Source organism: Tupaia chinensis, unplaced genomic scaffold (genome assembly GCF_000334495.1).
Source record: "Tupaia chinensis unplaced genomic scaffold, TupChi_1.0 Scaffold000081_1, whole genome shotgun sequence".
Lineage (NCBI taxonomy): Eukaryota > Metazoa > Chordata > Mammalia > Scandentia > Tupaiidae > Tupaia > Tupaia belangeri.
In genome coordinates, this window is record NW_006159542.1 from 4,274,563 (window position 1) to 4,293,909 (window position 19,347).

The 19,347-nt window shown below is 41.7% G+C and overlaps 2 protein-coding genes across 5 annotated transcripts in view; one reads left to right on the plus strand and one right to left on the minus strand.

Moving 5' to 3' along the window:
• Positions 1 to 2,587: 2,587 nt before the first annotated feature.
• CDC26 (cell division cycle 26) lies at positions 2,588 to 13,909 on the minus strand. Of its 3 annotated transcripts, XM_006142752.3 has the most exons (5): positions 13,891 to 13,909; positions 13,312 to 13,498; positions 10,823 to 10,930; positions 9,372 to 9,453; positions 2,588 to 2,830 (listed from the first exon to the last, which is right to left on the minus strand). In XM_006142752.3, the coding sequence occupies exons 3-5, from the start codon at positions 10,873 to 10,875 to the stop codon at positions 2,654 to 2,656; spliced, it is 312 nt and encodes a 103-aa protein (XP_006142814.1). In that variant the 5' UTR covers positions 10,876 to 10,930; positions 13,312 to 13,498; positions 13,891 to 13,909; the 3' UTR covers positions 2,588 to 2,653. The 3 variants fall into 3 exon arrangements, with proteins under 3 accessions (XP_006142814.1, XP_006142815.1, XP_006142816.1); XM_006142753.3 differs by lacking the exons at positions 13,312 to 13,498; positions 13,891 to 13,909 and adding an exon at positions 12,918 to 13,179; XM_006142754.3 differs by lacking the exons at positions 13,312 to 13,498; positions 13,891 to 13,909 and having other exon boundaries at positions 9,372 to 9,493.
• Positions 13,910 to 13,949: 40 nt separating this feature from the next.
• Positions 13,950 to 19,347, plus strand: part of PRPF4 (pre-mRNA splicing tri-snRNP complex factor PRPF4) — a 16,616-nt gene continuing 11,218 nt past the window's right edge. Inside the window, exons 1-6 of one of the 2 annotated variants that reach the window (XM_006142751.3) lie at positions 13,950 to 14,073; positions 14,826 to 15,003; positions 17,043 to 17,229; positions 17,888 to 17,975; positions 18,370 to 18,449; positions 18,830 to 18,923. In XM_006142751.3, the coding sequence (XP_006142813.1) occupies positions 14,047 to 14,073; positions 14,826 to 15,003; positions 17,043 to 17,229; positions 17,888 to 17,975; positions 18,370 to 18,449; positions 18,830 to 18,923 (654 nt within the window). In that variant the 5' untranslated portion in view covers positions 13,950 to 14,046. Of the gene's footprint in view, positions 14,074 to 14,822; positions 15,004 to 17,042; positions 17,230 to 17,887; positions 17,976 to 18,369; positions 18,450 to 18,829; positions 18,924 to 19,347 lie in introns of both variants that reach the window. The other variant, XM_006142750.3, reaches the window with a different exon arrangement.

The window sequence follows — 19,347 nt, forward strand, 5'->3', positions numbered from 1 at the left end:
TTAGGGAAAGTTACTCTAACAATCCGTAAGCCTTACTTTCTTCATTATAGAAAGGCAATAATAGCACCTGTTTGAATTAGGAGCAGTATGTGTAAGGCACCCACTGCAAAATAGGCACCTAAACCATAGTAAGTCTGCCCCCCTCAATACAACGCCTTCGTGCAAAACCTTCTGAGGGCTCACTATTAGCAGGGAGGGGAAGACATCAGGAGCAACACTGATTTGAATAGAAAATCACTGATTTGAATAGAAAAACACACTGCCTATTCTTGCCCAGAAGTCACAGTGACAAAGGCAGAAAAGCAGTGTTGTCCCTCCCTTTTTCCCCCCTTCCATTAATGCCTCAAGGTAACCTAACTTGATTTCCCTATCTGTAACCTTACTTGAAGTTTTTTTATTTAATAAAAAAAAAGGTTATTTTTGAGAGATTTTTGCTATAGGGCATATGAGCTCTATGGAGAGACAGACAGGAAGCAAGAAATCAGCCCTCAGGGGGGATGGCCACACCATAATCCCTTCTCTTCCATTCTCCTCCTGGGATTTTAGGTATGCACACACACACACACACACACACACACACACACACACACACACACATTATGAGAGTTAAGCGCCTCTGCACACACACACACCTAGTATGAGTTTTAAGCTGCTAGGTCTGGGACTCAAACCATAGCTGACTACATGGGAGTCCAATGCCTTAAACCATTACGCCACCTGCTGGCCTCAAAAAAGGTTTTTTGTTTTGTTTTGTTTTAAGACAGTAAGATAACACATTTGCAGGTCCTAGATAAAAATTCCAAGAAAAGGGTTTTGAATCAATATTTATGTAATAAGGGAAACCATTTATGTTCCTTTCCAGGTCTCTCCCATATTATTACTGATCCTTTACCTTAAAAAGGCTGAATAAAATCCAGCTAAAAGATCCTTTAGAACTGATGGTTCCAGAGGTTCTTTCTACTACAGCTGATGGTTCCCTATAGCAAAACAATAAGGCATGATTCAAAATTATATTCTGAGCTGCCTTTCAGATTGGTTCCTATGGGGAAAAATTCTTGGACAAGTTGAGAAAGAAAGCAAAATTGGAATGATGGTTAAAACACGTCGAGCATCCCTCATCTGAAAGGCTTAGGAACAGAAGTGTCCCAAATTTTGGATGTTTTTATATTTGGAATATTTGGGGACCAGCAGTTGGCATAATGGCTGTGTTGCTGGACTCCCATGTAGTCAACTGCGGTTCAAGTCCTGGACCCAGTGGCTTAAAGTCACGCCAGGCGTATATGTGCGTATGCCCAAGATCCCAAGGGAAGAATGGAGAAGGGATCGCAGTGTGGCCATTCCCCCCGGGGTGATTTCTTGCTTTCTGCCTCTCGTGTCTCTTGTCTTTCTGGTGAGCACACACGCCCTATAGCAAAAACCTCTCCAAAAATAAATAAATAAATAAAAATTTGGAATATTTGAATATGCTTAAGATATCTTGGGGATAGGACAAATCTAAGCACAAAATGCATTTATGCTTTATACACACCTGATGCAACAGAGCCTGGATGTAATTTTATGTAATTCTGGGTTGTTGGAAAAGTCATGATGTATTTTTCTGTTTTTTTTTTTCTATACAAAAATGACTTTTCCAACAACCCAGTATTTTGAGGTTGTGTTGAATTTTCCACTTGTGGCCTTATGTCAATGCTCAAAATGTTTCTGATTTTGGAACTTTTTGGATTAGGGATGCTCAACCTATACTGTTAAGAGCATTCCTCTTACTTCCCTTTATTGCCTGTCCCCCCAGTTGTACCCAAACTCAATCTATAAACAGATCTGGCACCTACTACTTGTTCAGGTTTACACAATATTACTATTAGGTTGAAGGGAAAGTCATGATGTATTTCCCTATGTTTGTCTATGCAAAAAATGCATCATGACTTTCCTGACAACCTAATAAAATCTCATCTCCACAAAGGTAGAGATCTTTGCTGGTTGGCACTCAGTAAATATTTCTTGAATAAATGGGTTATATGAAAGTGAGGGGGTCACTGGAAATGCATGGTTAGACTTTTTTCCCCCCTAGTTTTAGCATAGGACACATGCATTTGCCAGAGAGAGACAGAGAAAGTGAGAAATCACTCCCAGGAGGATGGCTATACTTTAATCCCTTCTCTGTTCTCTTGGGATTGGGGGCACACATCCACATATGCCCGGCATGCATTTCAAGCCAGGTCTGGAACTCAAACTATAGTCAGCCATGTGGGATCCAGCTGCCTTAACCACCACACCACCAGCGGGCCTCTAGGCTCTTTTAATAAAGATGGGGAGAATGATGTTTCTGCTTATAGTCATTACCTTTTAAAGCCTGGGAGTTTAAAGTGCTATTATACTTCATTAAGGATGTCTCACATTTTTTCCAAAAATATATTTATTTTTAAAAACAAAAGTCAGATAATTGTTTGGAGTCAAATTTTCCAGAGACAAACCATAGTCTGGATTCCAGCTTAGAGCGAAAGTTGAGCATGAGTAATCTCATGCAGAAATATTTTTCTCTGCAGGAGATTAAACATTGTGCTTCATAATAAGCACTTGATACTCTAAATCTGGTTTGTACCTCTGCCATCATTTTATTCCATTCCAGGGCTCTGGCATGCGAAATAATCCGTCTCTAAAATTCAAAACTTCCAAATTGAGATGAGCGATTGCTGGGCTTGGGCTGGGGTTTATAACCAATTCGACCATTAATCATTTGTTCCCGGCTCTTGGGGTCACTGCTGAGCCCAATGGCTCCTTCTCCATCACTGCTTCCTACAACTTCCACATCTTCCTTCTGTTTTTTACGGGTCTGAAAGTATAAAAGTTTTAGGATTAAGGCAACATTCTTTTTCAATTAGCAAATGTTTATTCAGCACCTACCATTTTCCAAGCAGGTCTGGGTAAAGGATTAGGCTTAGAGTCTAAAGAACAATAAACTGAAATCCTAGGTGTAGAACAGTCTGAGGTAAAGTGATAGAAGATAAAAATCTTGCTCTCCAGGTTGTCACAGTCTAAAGGGAAACGGGCAAACAGAATATGTAGTACGGGGTGATCAGGGCTATGTCCGATGGGAGCCTATGCTGCCAAAAATACAAAGATGAAGACGTGAGGAGTTGAGTGTGTGGTGGTGGCGATTCAGATGAGGAGGCTGTAACTGGAAAGATAGATGTGAGTTAGCAAACAAGTGGAAGCAAAGGGTATTTCAGCAAGTGTATCATTCAAGAACAAGATGGAGGGCCAGGACCGCAGTTCACGTAACGGCTATGTCACTGGACTCCCATGTAGCCAACCATGGTTCGAGTCCCAGATCCGGTGGCTTAAACTCACACTGGGCGCGTATGTGTGTGTCCCCACGATCCTGAGAGGAGAATGGAGGAGAAGGGATTGCGGTGTGGCCATTCCCCCGGGGGAGTGATTTCTTGCTTTCTGTCTCTCTCTCTCTGTCTGGTGAGCACATGCTCCCTATAGCAAAAACCTCTCCAAAAAAAAAAAAAAAAACAAGATGGAAGGGAGCCGTGGCCTAGTGGTTAAGGGACAGGCCCCCACATCGTCAGCTATGCAGTTAGAATCCTGGCCCCAGCAGCTTGAAACCCCTGCTACATACATTAGCATGCAGGATGGAGAAATGGAGATGAAAGGACCACATCCCCTTCAGGGGTTGCTTTTTCCCTCTTCCTCTCTCTCTCCCTGGCAAGGACACACAGTCTTTCTGGCAAAGTTTTAAAAAGAGAGAGATAAATGGAAAATGAGGTGGTAAAACAATAACCAAAAGTCTATAGCCTCTTTGGCCCCATGAGATTAATAGTGACGCTAGGAGATTTTATACTATCTTATCAAAAAGATCTGAGTTTTGGGGCTTCATTTTGTTTTCAGATAAAAGGTATGACTCTCAAGTAATAAGCAACTACAGAATTCACTATGTATGTCTTAGGTTAATCATTTTAAAAAGGAAAGACTAATACCCCATAACTATTACTCCTTGACTATAAACATGATATTAGATAATAACTTTCTCTAGAAGAGTAAACAGATGTTTTATCTAGAGCTCTTTACTAAAGGAATGGCTCAAACCACTGGGACTGCCACCATTCTTCACCAATTACTGCTGAACTATGAGCAGTTAAATGCCAACATTAAAGTATTACAGGGAATCAGTATATTAATCTTTCATGACAAATATAATGAATGACCTTCCTGACTACTCTCCAGTCAGTTAGTACTACCAGTAAGTGACACTAGAAAGTTTTACCCAAATATTTCTGTGAAAGCAAGTTCTATGAGGCAAAAGACTCCATCATTTTAAGGCTGTCCAATGTAATGAAATCCCAGCAACATGAAGTCAGGTGTGTGTGTGTGTGTGTGTGTGTGTGTGTGTGTGCAAGACCAAAATCCTGACAGAAGGGAGAAATGGAGGAAAAAGGACTACAGTTATGACTTCCTGCTAGGGGATGCTCTCTCTCTCTGGTAAGCAAACATGCTACCCTCTAGCAATTAAAAAGAAAAGAAAAAGAAAAAGAAAAAGAGAAAGAGAAAGGAAAGGAAAGGAAAACTAGAGTCATGATAGTGAAATCAAACTGATTTCAGTAAAAAATTCCATTTTAGTTGGGGCTGGTTAAGGGCGCTGGACTCCCACATGGCCAACCATGGTTTAAGCCCCGGACCCTGGCAGCTTGCTTTCTCACTTTCTCTCTCTGTCCTTTTCTGGTTAAATTAAAATAATAAGTTAAATAATTCTTAAATTTTTTTAAATTTTAGTTTAGGGCAAAAACTGTCTCTCCTTCCTAAACTATTACAAAACTGACCAAACCCATTAGGTAATTGCTGTTAGTGGAAGGACTAACTCTATAGTGAGCTGACTGCAGAGTCAAAGTTTAGTATGCTAGCATTTTATAAGACTCATTGCAACAGAAATTTAAATAATACTTAAAGCTCATCTTAATAATATACTACCAAGCCAGTAGGTGGCATGGTGGTTGAGCTGCTAGACTCCCATATGGCCAACTATGGTTCAAGTCCCAGACCCAGTGGCCTAAAAATACACAGGGTGTGTGTGCATGCATGCCCAGAATCCCGAGAATAGAGAAGAAGGAACTGTGGTGTGGCCATGCCCCCGGGGGGGGGGGGGATTTCTCACTTTCTCTCAATCTGTCTCTGTCTCTGGTGGTACTCACCACATTAAAAACCTAAAAATAATGTACTACCAATATGAATTTTTAAAAAGAAAGAAGCTATATCAGTCTTTTTTGTTTTTGTTTTTTTTTTAAATTCAGAGGATACATGCACTCAACTGAGGAAGACAGAGAGATACAGAGAGAGGGAGAGGGAGAAAGCGTACCCCAATGGGGCATGGTCATGCCACAATCCCTTTTCCTCCATTTCTCCACTTCAGGATTTGGGCCATGCATACACACGTGCCAATGTGTTCATCACTCTTAACACAGAAGAGCCATCTTGTTCGTGGATGTATGTAAGTTATGTCACCTGCCACATGACACAAAACATCTTACCAAGTCTTCCTTTGGGCCTGGCACACAGAGATGAATATACTAATCCTCCCTTCAAGAAGCTTATGGCCCAGTAGGGAAAAACAGACAATTACAAGAGAGAACGATAGTACCTATGAGAAGTCAGCAGAGGGGAAGGAGGCTATGCCTAACCCAGCTGAGGCTGGAAGGAGCCGAGTGAAAAGACAAGTAGCAGTTAACCTGGCAAAGAAAGGGAGGTGGAAGGGGCCAGCAGGTGACATGGTGGTTAAAGTGCTGGACACTCCCACATGGCTGAACATGGCTCAAGTCCTGGACCTGGTGGCTTACTTTCTCACTTTCCTTCTCTTCCTCTCTCAGGTCAAATTAAAATAAATGAATGAATAAATAAAATTAAAATAAGTAATACTTTAAAAAAAAAAAAGGGAGATGGCATTTCAGGCAGAGGACACACCGTATGTATGGACACGGAGATGAAAGCTAATGATAATTTTTAAAAACTATTATTAATTTTTCTTTTTTTAAAAGAAAAGTCCTTTAATACAGTATGGTATGACTACACTTGAAAATGTTGGGGGGGAGGGAGCAGCAGATGGCATAGTGGTTACATCACTGGACACCCACATAGCTGACCAGAGCTCAAGTCGCAGACCTACTGGCTTGAAAATCATGCTGGGCGCATATGCATGTGTGCCCAAGAGCCCAGGAAAAGGGATTACATCGTGGTAACCGCCCTGGCGGGTGATTTCTCGCTTTCCCTCTGTCGCTGTCTCTCCTAGAGTGCACGCACCCTAGGGCAAAAACCTCTTAGGAAAAAAAAAACATATTGGGAGGCCAGTAGGTGGCATGGAGGTTAAGGTGCTGGATCCCATATGGTCAACTACATGGTTGGGTCCTGGACCAGGCAGCTGGAGAATGTACCAGGTATGTGTGTGAATGCTCAAAATTCTAAGAAGAGAATGGAAAAGGGACTACAGGGTGGCCATCTCCCTGAGCGGTGACTTCTCACTTTCTCTCTCCCTCTATCTCTGTCTCTCTCCAGAGAGTGCATGCCTCCTACAGCAAAAACTAAAACAAAAACCAAAAAACATACTGGGCTCCTACTTATGTGCAAGATATTGGGAACTCAATGGTGAAGATGCTCACAATTTCTGCAGTCACAGTGCCCAGTGTAAATTATTTCACAGTAAACAATTGAGAATTATAGTAAATGACGTGAAAACAATAATATGGTGCTTTGTGAGAGCCTAACGAGATGGAGACAGCATGGGTTTGCTCACATTGGCTGCCCCCTACAGGTAGGGATGACACACTTAACCTGGAAAGGGTGAAAGGCTTCTCAGCCTGAGGAGCTGACATTTAAACTGAGACTGGAAGAAACAGGGCACACACAGGGCCCAGGGAAATCATTCGTGCAAAGGCCAAGGAAGCGGTAAGCAGGTTGGCATGTTCAAGGAAGAGAAAGAACACCAGTGTGGCTGAGGTACAAAAGGCAAGAGAATGACACTACGTAAAAGTAGAAGGGGCCAGAACGTGCAATGTATTATAGGCCATGGTAAGGAATCCAGATTTTATTCTAAGTTCAGGAAATTGTTGGGTTGTCAGAAAAGTCATGACGCATTTCTACATGGAAAAGTATGTCATGACTTTCCCCAAAACCTAATATTAAGGAGTTTTAAACAGAAATAACATGATCAGAATCTTTTTCTTTACTCACAATTAAGGACATGCACGCGTACATGACAGTGAGAAAGAGAGAGGGGTAGCAGTCCCCATAGGGTCTGTTCATACCACAATCTTTTTCCTCAAGTCTTCTAGCCTATCAGATTTTGGGCACTCATGGGTATGCCTGGTGTATTTCAAGGTGACTGGCTGGGGATCTGAACCGCAACTGCTCTGTGGGATCTTGCTTCTCTTGAGCAGTGCATTACTGCTGCACTAAGGAGCTGGCCCATGATCAAAAAGATTATTAAAGATTATTAAAGATTATTCTAAGCACAGCCAGTGGCATGGTGGTTAAGGGGGCAGGATCCCACATGGCCAACTACATGGTTCAAGTCCTAGATCCAGTGGTTTGAAAAACATGCTGGCACATGTGCATGTCTGTCCAAAACCCGAGGAGGAGAAATAGAGGAGAAAAGATTGTAGCTTGGACTCTCAGCCTCTTTCTCTGTCTCACTTCAACAAGCACACACACTCTATAGCAAATTAAAAAAAGAGAGAGAGAGAGAGATTATTCTGGATACCTTATAGAGAATGGGCTGGTGGACTGATGCAATAAAAATGGAAGTAGAGGGGGTCTGGCAGGTGGTGTAGTGGTTAAGGCACTGGACTCCCACATGGCCACTTGTGGTTCAAGTCCTGGACCTGGTGGTCTCTCTCTCTCTCATCAAATTAAAAATAGTAATAATAAAAAAAATTAAAATTAGAAAAAGGGTGTGATGTCTAGCACTCCACAAAAAAAAAAAAAAAAAGGAAGAAGAGGACCAGCAGTTGGCATGGTGGCTCTGTCACTGGACTCACCCATGGCCAATTATGGTTTGAGTCCCAGACCTGGTTGACTTGAAAATCACATCAGGCACCTGTGTATACATACCCAAGATCCCAGAAGAAGAATGGAGGAGAAGAGATTGTGGCATGGCCACCCCCTCTGGGGGGTGATTTCTCACTTTCTCTCTGTCTTCCCACCCCCACCCCTGCCTCTGGTGAGCACACATGCCCTTAGGCAAAAACCTCTAAACAAAGCAAAACAAAACAAAATAAAACAAATGGAAGGAGAAAGACCATTTAAGATGCTACTACAATTGGACAGGGAGCAATACTTACTTGGAGTAGGACTATAACACTAGTGATGAAAAAGTATGGGTAGAGAAATACCTTTTCATGAGATATAAAGGATTATGGAAGTAGATAGATTCTGGTAGAATCAGGGTTTATGGACAAGCTGAATATAAAGAGTGAGGGAAAGGAAGGACTCAAGAATACTGGGGGGCCGGCAGGTGGCATGGTGGTTAAGGTGCTGGACTCCCACATGGCCACTTGTGGTTCAAGTCCTGGACTTGGTGGCTTGATTTCCCGCTTTCCCTCTCTCTCTCTGTTTCTCTCTGTTGCTCTGTAGTCAAATTGAAAAAAACGATAATGGTGAATAAAATTAAGTAAAACAACTCTTAAAAAAAAAAAAAAAAAAATGAATGTTTACTAGATTTCTGTCCTGAGTAACTAGCTAGGTACAAAGATGGAAATGATTAGTTTGGGGGGAAAATTAGATATTTTTGTTGTTTTCTTTTAACATTTTAAGTACAGAGGGCTGAATAACAGTCCCCAAAGCAATCAAGTCCTAATTCCTGGAAACTAGCAATGTTTTCATATATGGAAAAGAGGTCTCTATAGATGATGATTAAATTAATGATCTTGAGATGGGAGGTTATCCTGGATTATCCAGGTAAACTCACAGGGGTCCTTGTAAGAGAGAGGCAGAGGGAAATTTCACAGGAGAAAAAAACACAACATGACCACGAAGACAGACTGGAGTGATGCAGCTACAAGTCAAGGAATGCCAACAGCCACCAGGAGCTAGAACAGCTAGGAGACGAATTCTCCCGTAGAGCCTCCAGAGAGCAGCATGGCCCTGCTGACACCCTGACCTCAGCCCAGTGGCAACTACAGAATACACATCCATCGTCTTGAGCCACTGGGTCTATAGTACCTTGCTATATCGGCCACAGGAAACTGATGCCTTAAGTTTGAAATGCCTGTAAAGCATCTGAACGAGAGATTTCAAATAAGCTCTTCCTATAAGAGCGTGGAGTTCAGCGATTAAGAGTTATTGTTTAAACATTCCTAAGGGTTTGAAAGTTGTATTCTTACCTCCAGATCCTTTCGAATGCTCTCAAATTCTTCAATGTCATCAAGTTTTAGCTCTAGTCGCGTGGGTTTTCGTCGCAACATGCTGAAATCAATACTAAGGGTCAGACCCAACAAACTATTAGCTGTTAAAAATGACAGAGGAGAAAAAGAGTTGGTTAAGTTTCAGCTATAAATAAAAAATCAATTCGTAACCATGCACACTAAAGTGAAGTGCAGAATTACGGTTTGGATTCACACAGACTTGTAAGTCTTTAGGTGTGTGATTATTGCATTTTTGGTGAATGATGAAGGTCCACAACTCTGTAATTCCAAAAAACTCTGGGTAAGAACTTAAAATAGTGGCTAGCACCATGGTTTAGTGGTTAAGGGAGCTGGATCTGCCACAGTTGAACATGGTTAATATTCCAGCCTGAGTGCTTGAAATACGACCGGTCACACATGTGCATACATGCCCCAAATCCTGACAGAATTTGAAAGGGATGCCTTCTCTCCCTCTCTTTCTCTGGTAAGTGTCCATGCCCTCTGGCAATTAATCAAAGAACAAATCTAAAAACAAACAAATAAAAAAACGAAACTTAAAATAGCAAGTTGCCTATAAGAAAGTTCTAGGTAACAATCAATTTTTTTTAAAGAATTATTTTTACTTAACTTTATTCATTTATTTATTTTGATTTGACCAGTGAGAGAGAGGAAAAGTGAGAAAGCAAGCCACCAGGTGTGGGACTGAACCGCAGTCGATCATGTGGGAGTCCAGCACCCTTAACCACCGCACTACCTGCTGGCCTCCAATTTTTTTTTTTTAAAGAGAGATTTTTTGGTTTGTTTGTTATGGGTCACCTACACTTATGCAGACACAGAGAGAGACAGAGAGACAGAAAACAAGAAATCACCTCCCAGGGAGAATGGCCACATTGCAATCCCTTCTCCTCCATTCTCCTCTCAGGATTTTGGCCAGTGTAAGTTTTAAGCTGCCAGGTCTGGGACTCAAATTGGTGGACTAAATGGGAACCTAGTTACATAACCATTACGTCATCTGCTGGTCCCGGCAACAATCAACTTAATTTCATGATCTAGTCCTATTCAAAGAAACAGTCTAGAAAGTGACATGGTGGTTTAGGTGCTGGACTCACACTGGTCAACTGCAGTTTGAGTCCTGGACCTGGCGACTCACTTTCTCACTTTCCCTCTCTGTCTCTCTCTGGTCAAATTAAAAAAAAAAAAAAAAATGAAATTCTAAAAAAAAAAAAAAGAGAGAGAGAGAGACAGTGTACCTAGAAGAACAAAGTTTAAGAGAAAAGAATAAAGTTAATTATTACATCTCAATTCAGTATACTTAGGGGGAAGGTAGTTAAACCATTAATCTGTTCTACATGAGAATTATCAGAGATTTGTGATCACTCCTAAACACTAAATCAGTTTGCTAAATCTCAGAAAAACTCCCTCTAACTTACCAATTCACAGGATTATCCTCAGGGTCTAAGTAAGTCCTAAATGGATAAGTCATTCATTAAACAAACACTTCTTGTTCCAGCTACAGAGTTAATCAGTACAGTCACAACCTGTGGGGAAAAGAGACAAAGAAAATTGTCATACAGTGTAGTAAGAACACTGATGAGGGTAAAGCGATGACATTACTCAGACTACTAATCCAGCCTGGGCTGAGTGTGCGGTGAGCAGGCATATGAGGCAAGACTTTCTGAGAAAATGACATCTTAGTTGACTTCTGAAGGGCAGGCCGAGAGAACACATGCACAAGAGGCTCAAGGAAACATTACTCAGTCTGAAAACCCAAAGCAATACTGTGTTAACAAAACCATTTTTTTAAGAAAAACTCCAATCGACTTTAACATCTGTTGGTGGCATCATTGTTACATATTCTCCACAGCATCTGGTAGAGAATATCTACAATAAACAGTAAACATCCATGCAGTTCAGTAGCTACAGTGCTGGAAGCCACATGGTGGACCAGGGCTTTGGATCCCAGAGCTGGCCTGAAAACACACCGAATGCTGTACGTATGTGCACACACCCAAGGTCTTGATAAGCTGTGGGGCCATGGGAACGGGAATCACATGACAGGACCCTGTTGAGGGTGATTTTCTCTCTTTCTCATGAATGTGCTATCATAAATAAAATAAATTTTTAAAAAAGTAAAGCACTTTCCTTGATCATCGTTTTAGATATTACCATTCCCATTCTTTACCTTACTTTAACATAAAAAACCTGCTTTAAGATTAAAAAAAAGTGGAATCAAGATATTCCATTTGGTTTATAATGTTGGCTCCTCAAAAATTATATATAGATCAATATGGTGCAGATTAAATGAGAATAATGCAAATGAAAGCCCTGGTAAAGTGAGTACAGAATATAAGTTATTATTACAGGGGACCAGCAGTTGGCATAATGGCTATGTCTCTGGACTCCCATGTAGTTGACCATGGTTCAAGTCCAAGACCCGGTGGCTTTAACTCATGCCAGGTGCATGTGCATGTGTGCCCAAGATCTCGAGAGGAGAATGAAGGAGAAGGGACCGCAGCGTGGCCATCACCCCTTGGGGGTGATTTCTTGCTTTCTGTCTGTCTCTTTCTGTCTTTCTGGCGAGCACATATGCCCTATAGTAAAAACCGTTCCAAAAAAATAAAATGAAATAATTATTACATGTCCCTAGAATAAACCAGGAGCTGTTTAGTACACAAATGAAATATTTCCTTCCCCAGTGAAGCTTGGGACACATAGACATAATGTTATCAACATAATACATGGCCACTAGGCTACTATCCCACAGTGAACAATGGTGCTGGAAGCCACATGGCCAACAGCAGTTCAGGTCCCCTAACTCTACTCGATGGACCTGAAAAATGCAAGGTGCCTTACCAAGGAGCTTGAGAAGTAGGAAAAAAGGGGATCTCTAGGGTGTATCGCTTGTGTGTGCACTGTTTTAAAAAGAATGATTTATTTTACTTACTATTATTATTTTTATATTTGCTATATGGCACATGTGCCCACCAGAGACAAAGTGAGAAAGCAAGCCAGCAGATCCAGAGCCCTAACCACCATGCCACCTGCTGAGCCCCTGTATGCACTTTTTACTAGTCCATTACATTTCAAATTGCTTCGTATTAAATTACATGCGATCATCTTCCAGATATTCTTCTAAATAGAAAGGAATGGTTAAAAATGCTGGCTCTGGAGGAGAAAGGGCAGAGGTTCTCATCCTATTACGCCAATGATCTTGAACAATTCGTTTCGTCTCTCACTAGACCTTAGTTTCCTCACCTGTATTTGTACTTTTGTATGTTTTGGATGGCTCAATGCAAAACAAGTTCCTGTAAAATAACTTGGCATTTAATTAACGCTCAATAACAGTGTTGTTATAGTAATGGGGGGGGTGAGGGAAGGAGTGGGGAGAGGGCCTGTCCAGCTCAAAAACCACAGTATTTCAAAACTCTCCCACTCCCCACCTGGGAGTAAAAGCCACGTTTTCATTGCGGATGCCCCAGCACCCGACGGGGCAGAGCCGTGCAGGGCTGCTCGCATGCAGTTTACCTGACGCCTTGCATCCATCATCTCACTCTCATCATACAAATTCTGGGCTGAAGACAACGTAACAAAATGAGCAATATCAGGCTGTAGCTCTTCCGCTCGCCCTTTATTTTACTGTGGCGTTGGCAGGCTCTTCGAGCTTAATTTCTCGCCACTGCCTAAATCCCTGGCAAATTCAGCCAGCTCAGAGGGAGCCCCTGGGAGGACTGCCGGACCGCGGATAAGGACAGACCTCCCGCATTTTCAGGGTGGCACTGCCAGTTCTCAGACGACGGTTTCCATGGCAACATGAGTCTCCGCTCCAGGACGACGTAAAGCCTCCCGCAAACCAGGCAGGCCCCGGAAGCCCTCGATTCGCCGGGGTTCAGCCCCAAGCCGCGAGACTGCAGGCACCTACCTGTGTGCACCCCGTTCAGTCCCTTTCCGGGACGTCGGCTCCCCCCACGGATCTACCGCTAAGCCACTGGAATACACCGCGCAGACTGCGCAGAGCCTCCCTCCTCGCAGAACCTCGTTTTCCGCGAGCTTTTCTTGCAGGTTCTACGTGTCATGGCCCTTCACAAGCCCAGATTTCCCCCTACTACCTGGTATATTTTCAATTATGTTAAAGTGAAGGAAATTTACCAAACCCTAATTGTGGTTGTTTTAATGATTATGGATAATTATACAGTTTTTCTTTGAAATTTTTGGACTTATGTAATTTCTACAGTGACCATGTAACTTTGACTTCCATGTATAATAAAGGAATGCTTTGTTTAAAAAAAGAAATGTTTGAGATCAAGGGACAGCAAGCAAAGGTAAATTCTTTTGAGAAGAGAAAATCAACAGGAAGACTGGATCAAGAAGCTAGGGATGGAGCTGGAGACCGCGCAGACTGCGCAGAGCCTCCCTCCTCGCAGAACCTCGTTTTCCGCGAGCTTTTCTTGCAGGTTCTACGTGTCATGGCCCTTCACAAGCCCAGATTTCCCCCTACTACGACTCCCGTCATGCTCTGCGCCGCCTAGAGTGAGGCGACGGCTTTCGGCCCACTTCCGGTCGGTGACGTAGTTCCGCTCTGCTGGGCGCGCGCGGTGGACTGACTGGAAAAGCACCGCTCTGTTATCGCTGTGGTTCCGCCGCTCCCGAGCCCGGCATGGCTTCGTCACGAGCGTCCTCCACGGTACCGAGCTGGGGATCTCCGCTGTGTCTGGCAGGGAGCGCGAGGAGGGTGGGGTCCCTGCGGGAAGCCCGGTAGGATCGGGCTAAGGCGGCGGAGGGCTGCGGGGCTCGGCCGTGTCCAGGGGAGCCGAGCAGCGTCTTCCTGATCCCTGAGCACCTTCGTGTCCTGGAGCTCATTTGCACTCTCTCACTACAGCCCCGAACGGTGAACAGCTCTGGCGACTGGTCCAAAAACGATGCTCTGAAATGAGAGTGTCTCGGCCAAGATTTATTATCATTGTCAGACCTTATCATTGTAATGAGGCCTCCTAACTCCTACTGCCCCACACTTGAAAAGTTTGGAATGTATTGACCCCTGGCGTTGTAACTTGTTCCCCCGAACACCAAGTTGGTTATTGCAGTTATCCTTGGTGTTCCTTCAGAAATTAGCAATAGCCCTGGAATATCAATATAAAAACCCAAGAAGAGACTGCACTCCTAATAAAGTGAAGGAAACCTGTTCCAAAGCAGACCTTTGATAGAAACTCACTAAGAGAAATTGACGTATTTTCCTGTCTGCCAAACTTAAGTGACTGAAGAACTGAAATACCCTCCCACCGACAATCGGTGATCAACATTGTAACTGGAATCCAGTCTGTCCTTTTGTTTGGGGAGAAAATAGAATTGAAGCTCAAGATGGCCTTCATCCTTTGGGTAAGCCCAGTAAATTGCCAAAATAAAACTTTAGGCTAATCCAGGTCTTTGCATTAGCAGGCAACCAAAACTAAAGCACCTGATGACTTAGTTGCTCCTCTTGTGAAGAAACCACACATCTATTATGGAAGTTTGGAAGAGAAGGAGAGAGAGCGGCTGGCCAAGGGAGAGTCTGGGATTTTGGGGAAAGAAGGACTTAAAGCAGGAATTGAAGCAGGAAATATTAATATAACCTCTGGTAAGATACAGATTGCAATTTCAACCTCACCTTTGTTGTTTCCATTTTCTGTAACAAATGCCTTCATAAACTTAAGAAATAATTATTTTTCTTTTTATGGTTTTTGCCATAGAGCATGTGTGCTCTCCAGAGACAAAGAAAGTGAGAAATCACCTCCCAGGGGGATGGCTATGGCTATACCCGAGTGCCTTCTGGGATTTGGAATACACACACACACACACACACACACACACACACACACACGTCTGGCATGATTTTCAAGCCTCCAGGTCCAGGACTCAAACTGCGGTTGCCCACGTGGGAATTTTAACACCTTAACCACTATGCCACCTGCTGGCCCAGAATTAATGTTTTTATAATACAAAACATTATAATTCTTAAACTTGCATACGTAAGACTGTAGTTCACTTACTATCTGGCACCATCCAGAGGCCTTTATTTTGCAGTCTTTTATAGTTTTTCTGCTGTGAATAATAAGTAATTTTACAGACATTTATTCAGTGTACATTTGGATTCAAATTGATTCTATTTGTCTTCTGGAGATGAACATATTTCTTGGATTTGTTCAGAGCTAGATGGTTCATAGTATTGTCTCCTTTAGTTTTCCACTTATTTTTTTTACTGAAATAACTTTTTTTAATTATAAAAGCACTTTCTATTTTTATTTTGAAAGATCAAGCAAGATATGAATGTTTGAAGTTGGGAATCTTGTATACTTTATTGAAAAGGTATTTATTTTTTCTGAGAATTTTAATATAGACATAAGAATGTGTCATTTTTTTAATAAAGGTATGATCAAGTTGTTTTGTAACCTGCATTTTTCACCCTATAGACTGTTGATTCCTTTTCATATTAGTAGCAAGAAGTCCACTATACTTTTTAATCATTAGATATTCAAACAATACAAAAGAATATAAGATGACTCCTCTGTAGAAAGGACTTCCATCAGGTTTCTCATTGATTATGTTTTCTTTTCTATACACATATAATTTAGTGATTTTGTAAACCTTTTATGCTGTTTTTAGATATAACTACATTACTACTGTACCTATCATTTTTCATCCAAATGCTTGTATTAGGTATGGGAGGGTTGAGAGATTTTTGTTATAGGACATGCGCAGAGAGACAGAGAGTGAGAAATCTACCTCTACCCACCCCCCAAGATGGCCACTCTGCAGTCACTCACTTCAGTTCTCCTCTCAGGATCTTGGACACACACACACACACACACACACCCACATATGCACAGCATGAGTTTTAAGTTACCAGGTCCAGGACTCAAAAGTGGTTGACTGTGTGGAGTCTAGCAACATAACATAACCATTACACCATCTGCTAATCCCAAGTATGGGTTTTAAAACTAGTTGTAAGATTAGGGACCAGCAGGTGGTATGGTGGTTAAGGGTGCTGGACTCCCACATGGCTGATCATGGTTCAAGTCCCAGACCTGGTGGCTTGCTTTTTCACTTTCCCTCTCTCTTTCTCACTCTGTCCTTCTCTTATTTATTTAAATAAATAAATAAAGTTAAATAAAATAATTCTTAAAAAAAAAAAAAACTAGTTGCAAGATTATCCAAAAGGTCTTATGACCATAATAATCTCATTTTCTTGGTAATCATTTCCACTTTATTAGTTAAATTGAAAATGTCCCTAAATCGGGGCTATTTTAGAGAATTGGTTTAGCAGTTGAAAAAAATGAGGAAAATTTTTTAGATGTCAAATACACTTTTTTCTCCTTTGGATAAAAGGCTTAGTTAACTAATTTGCTGACGAAGTTCTCTGTACTGTCACTTTTCCATTCTCATCTAAGATGTGCGTTTATATAGTTTAAACTTGTCAAATGAAACAAGAGGAGGCTTGAATCATTTCCTGCCTTTTAATGATGTATTATTTAGGTTTATGTGTTTGGCATAATTTAATAAACTGAGAACAGTAAATTATGTCTATAAAATGTGTAATAGATTAAGTAGTTGCTTTCCCTAGAGGCTTTCCCCCATTGAAGAGCTAGCAATTATGCTGTTGCCTTTTTTTTTTTTCAGGAGAAGTGTTTGAAATTGAAGAGCACATCAGTGAACGACAGGCAGAAGTATTGGCTGAATTTGAGAGAAGGAAGCGAGCCCGGCAAATCAATGTTTCCACGGATGACTCAGAGGTCAAGGCTTGTCTTAGAGCCTTGGGGGAACCCATCACACTTTTTGGAGAGGGCCCTGCTGAAAGAAGAGAAAGGTGCCCTTTCTAACTATTTACTGCATTAATCCCAGAGTTCTTCCCAAATGTCAGTTGATCTTAGAGCTGAACCTTCCTTTCTTTTTTTCTTTTCTTTTTTTTTGGAGAGATTTTCGCTATAGGGCGCGTGCGCTTGCCAGACAGAGAGAGACATAGAGACAGAAAGCGAGAAATCACCCCCCGGGGGGATGGTCACGCCACAATCCCTTCTCCTCCATTCTCCTCTCGGGATCTTGGGCACGCATGCACATGCACCTGGCGTGAGTTTTGAGCCACCAGGTCCAGGACGCGAACCGCAGTCGACTACGTGGGAGTCCAGTGACATAGCCATTACGCTAACTGCTGGTTCCCAGAGCTGAACCTTTCAACACAGTGTCTGAAGTTACCAATATCTAACTCAGTTGTGTTTATATAATTTAAGCCTGTAATCTGAGTCTTAGACCAATTTTTACTCCAGTACTTTTTCTTTCTAAATTGTAAAGCAGGTGCTAGTATTCTTCCTTCCCTCCCTAATTTTGACTCATAGGTTGCTAGGGATTTGAATGCTGAGAGAACAGTATAGGCTTGCTCCCTTCTTACATGTCTTTTTTTTCTTTTTCTTTCGTTTTATTTTTTTATAATTCTCAATTGTATTTACATTCTAATTTTCTTTTTACAGGTTAAGAAATATCCTCTCAGTAGTTGGTACTGATGCCCTAAAAAAGACTAAAAAAGATGATGAGAAGTCCAAGAAGTCCAAAGAAGAGGTAAAATATGTCTGTGGCTTCACCGTGTCAGCATGAAGGAAATGAGGGCATAATTCTCTCGTTTTCTCTTTCCAGCGATTTGCTTTAGCTAGGATGGGGGGATGTGTAAAGATTCTACCTTTCAGGAATCGTTGCTGGCAATGCCTAGTGACTCCTGTGTTAAGTGAGTTTTCTATTTAGGAAAGCACCATAGCCTTTCTGGTGTAACTTAACTTACCTAGTAAGAGATCATAGAAAGGAATCAAGTAGCACCTACTTCATTAAGTATACCTACTTCATCCTATCACCGAACTCACTCACGGATTCTCTCTGAGCACTTGATAGGAAGTCGACAGCTATGGGAGAGACAGAAATGCTTCAGAATTAACACTTCTATTCTTAATTTGCATTTCAGTATCAGCAAACTTGGTACCACGAAGGACCAAACAGCCTGAAGGTGGCTAGACTGTGGATTGCTAATTATTCACTGCCTAGGTAAGAAGAGCCTCTAGAAGAAGAAAGGAGTCTGTTTTTCTTGTTTCCTCTGGGGCCTAAGGATCTGCTTTGTTATGACAATGGTGAAATTATGATCAGTGCTAGCAGGTGGTGCGGTGGTTAAGATGCTGGACTCCCACATGGCTGGCTACAGCTTGAATCTTGGACCTGGCAGCTTGGTTTCTCACTTTCTCTCTCTCTGGAGAGTTCACATACCCTGTAGTAAATTTGAAAATAATAATAATTATTATAATTATAATGGTAGATAAAATTAAATAAATAATTCTTTTTAAGAAAAATCAATAAACTGGTAGAGGTATATGTACAAACCCTTGTTTACAGCCTTGTTTGTTCATGGTAGTAATGTTTCTGTGTCATAGGGCAATGAAACGCTTGGAAGAGGCCCGTCTCCATAAAGAGATTCCTGAGACAACCAGGACCTCTCAGTTGCAAGAGCTACACAAGTCTCTCCGGGTAGGATGCTCAGCAGTCGTCTAGTATCTTAAATGTTTTTAATATTTATTAGCTTTTTTTTTACTTTGTCCCACCTCTAGAAGGTAAAGGCAGCTATAATGACTACTCCCTACCTGAGCTGTTCCGATGTGGGAGGAGCCATCAGTTAAGTGGCACCAACCACTGTAATTCTCCCTTTTACTATGTCCACGCTGTGCTTTAGATCTCTCCACGGTACTCTATATTTAGCTGACACAGAGGGCAGTGATACTATGACCAGGTGAAAGGGCTTTGCAGTTCCAAATATAAAACTCTTGGAGTGGGTTAAAGCTAAAAAGTAGCTTGTTTTATGGTAGAAAAGTCCAGAAACTCTTGGGTTAGCCTATTAATGATCAACATTTGTCTTGTCTTTTTTTTTTTTTTTTTAGGTTTTTAATTAATTTTG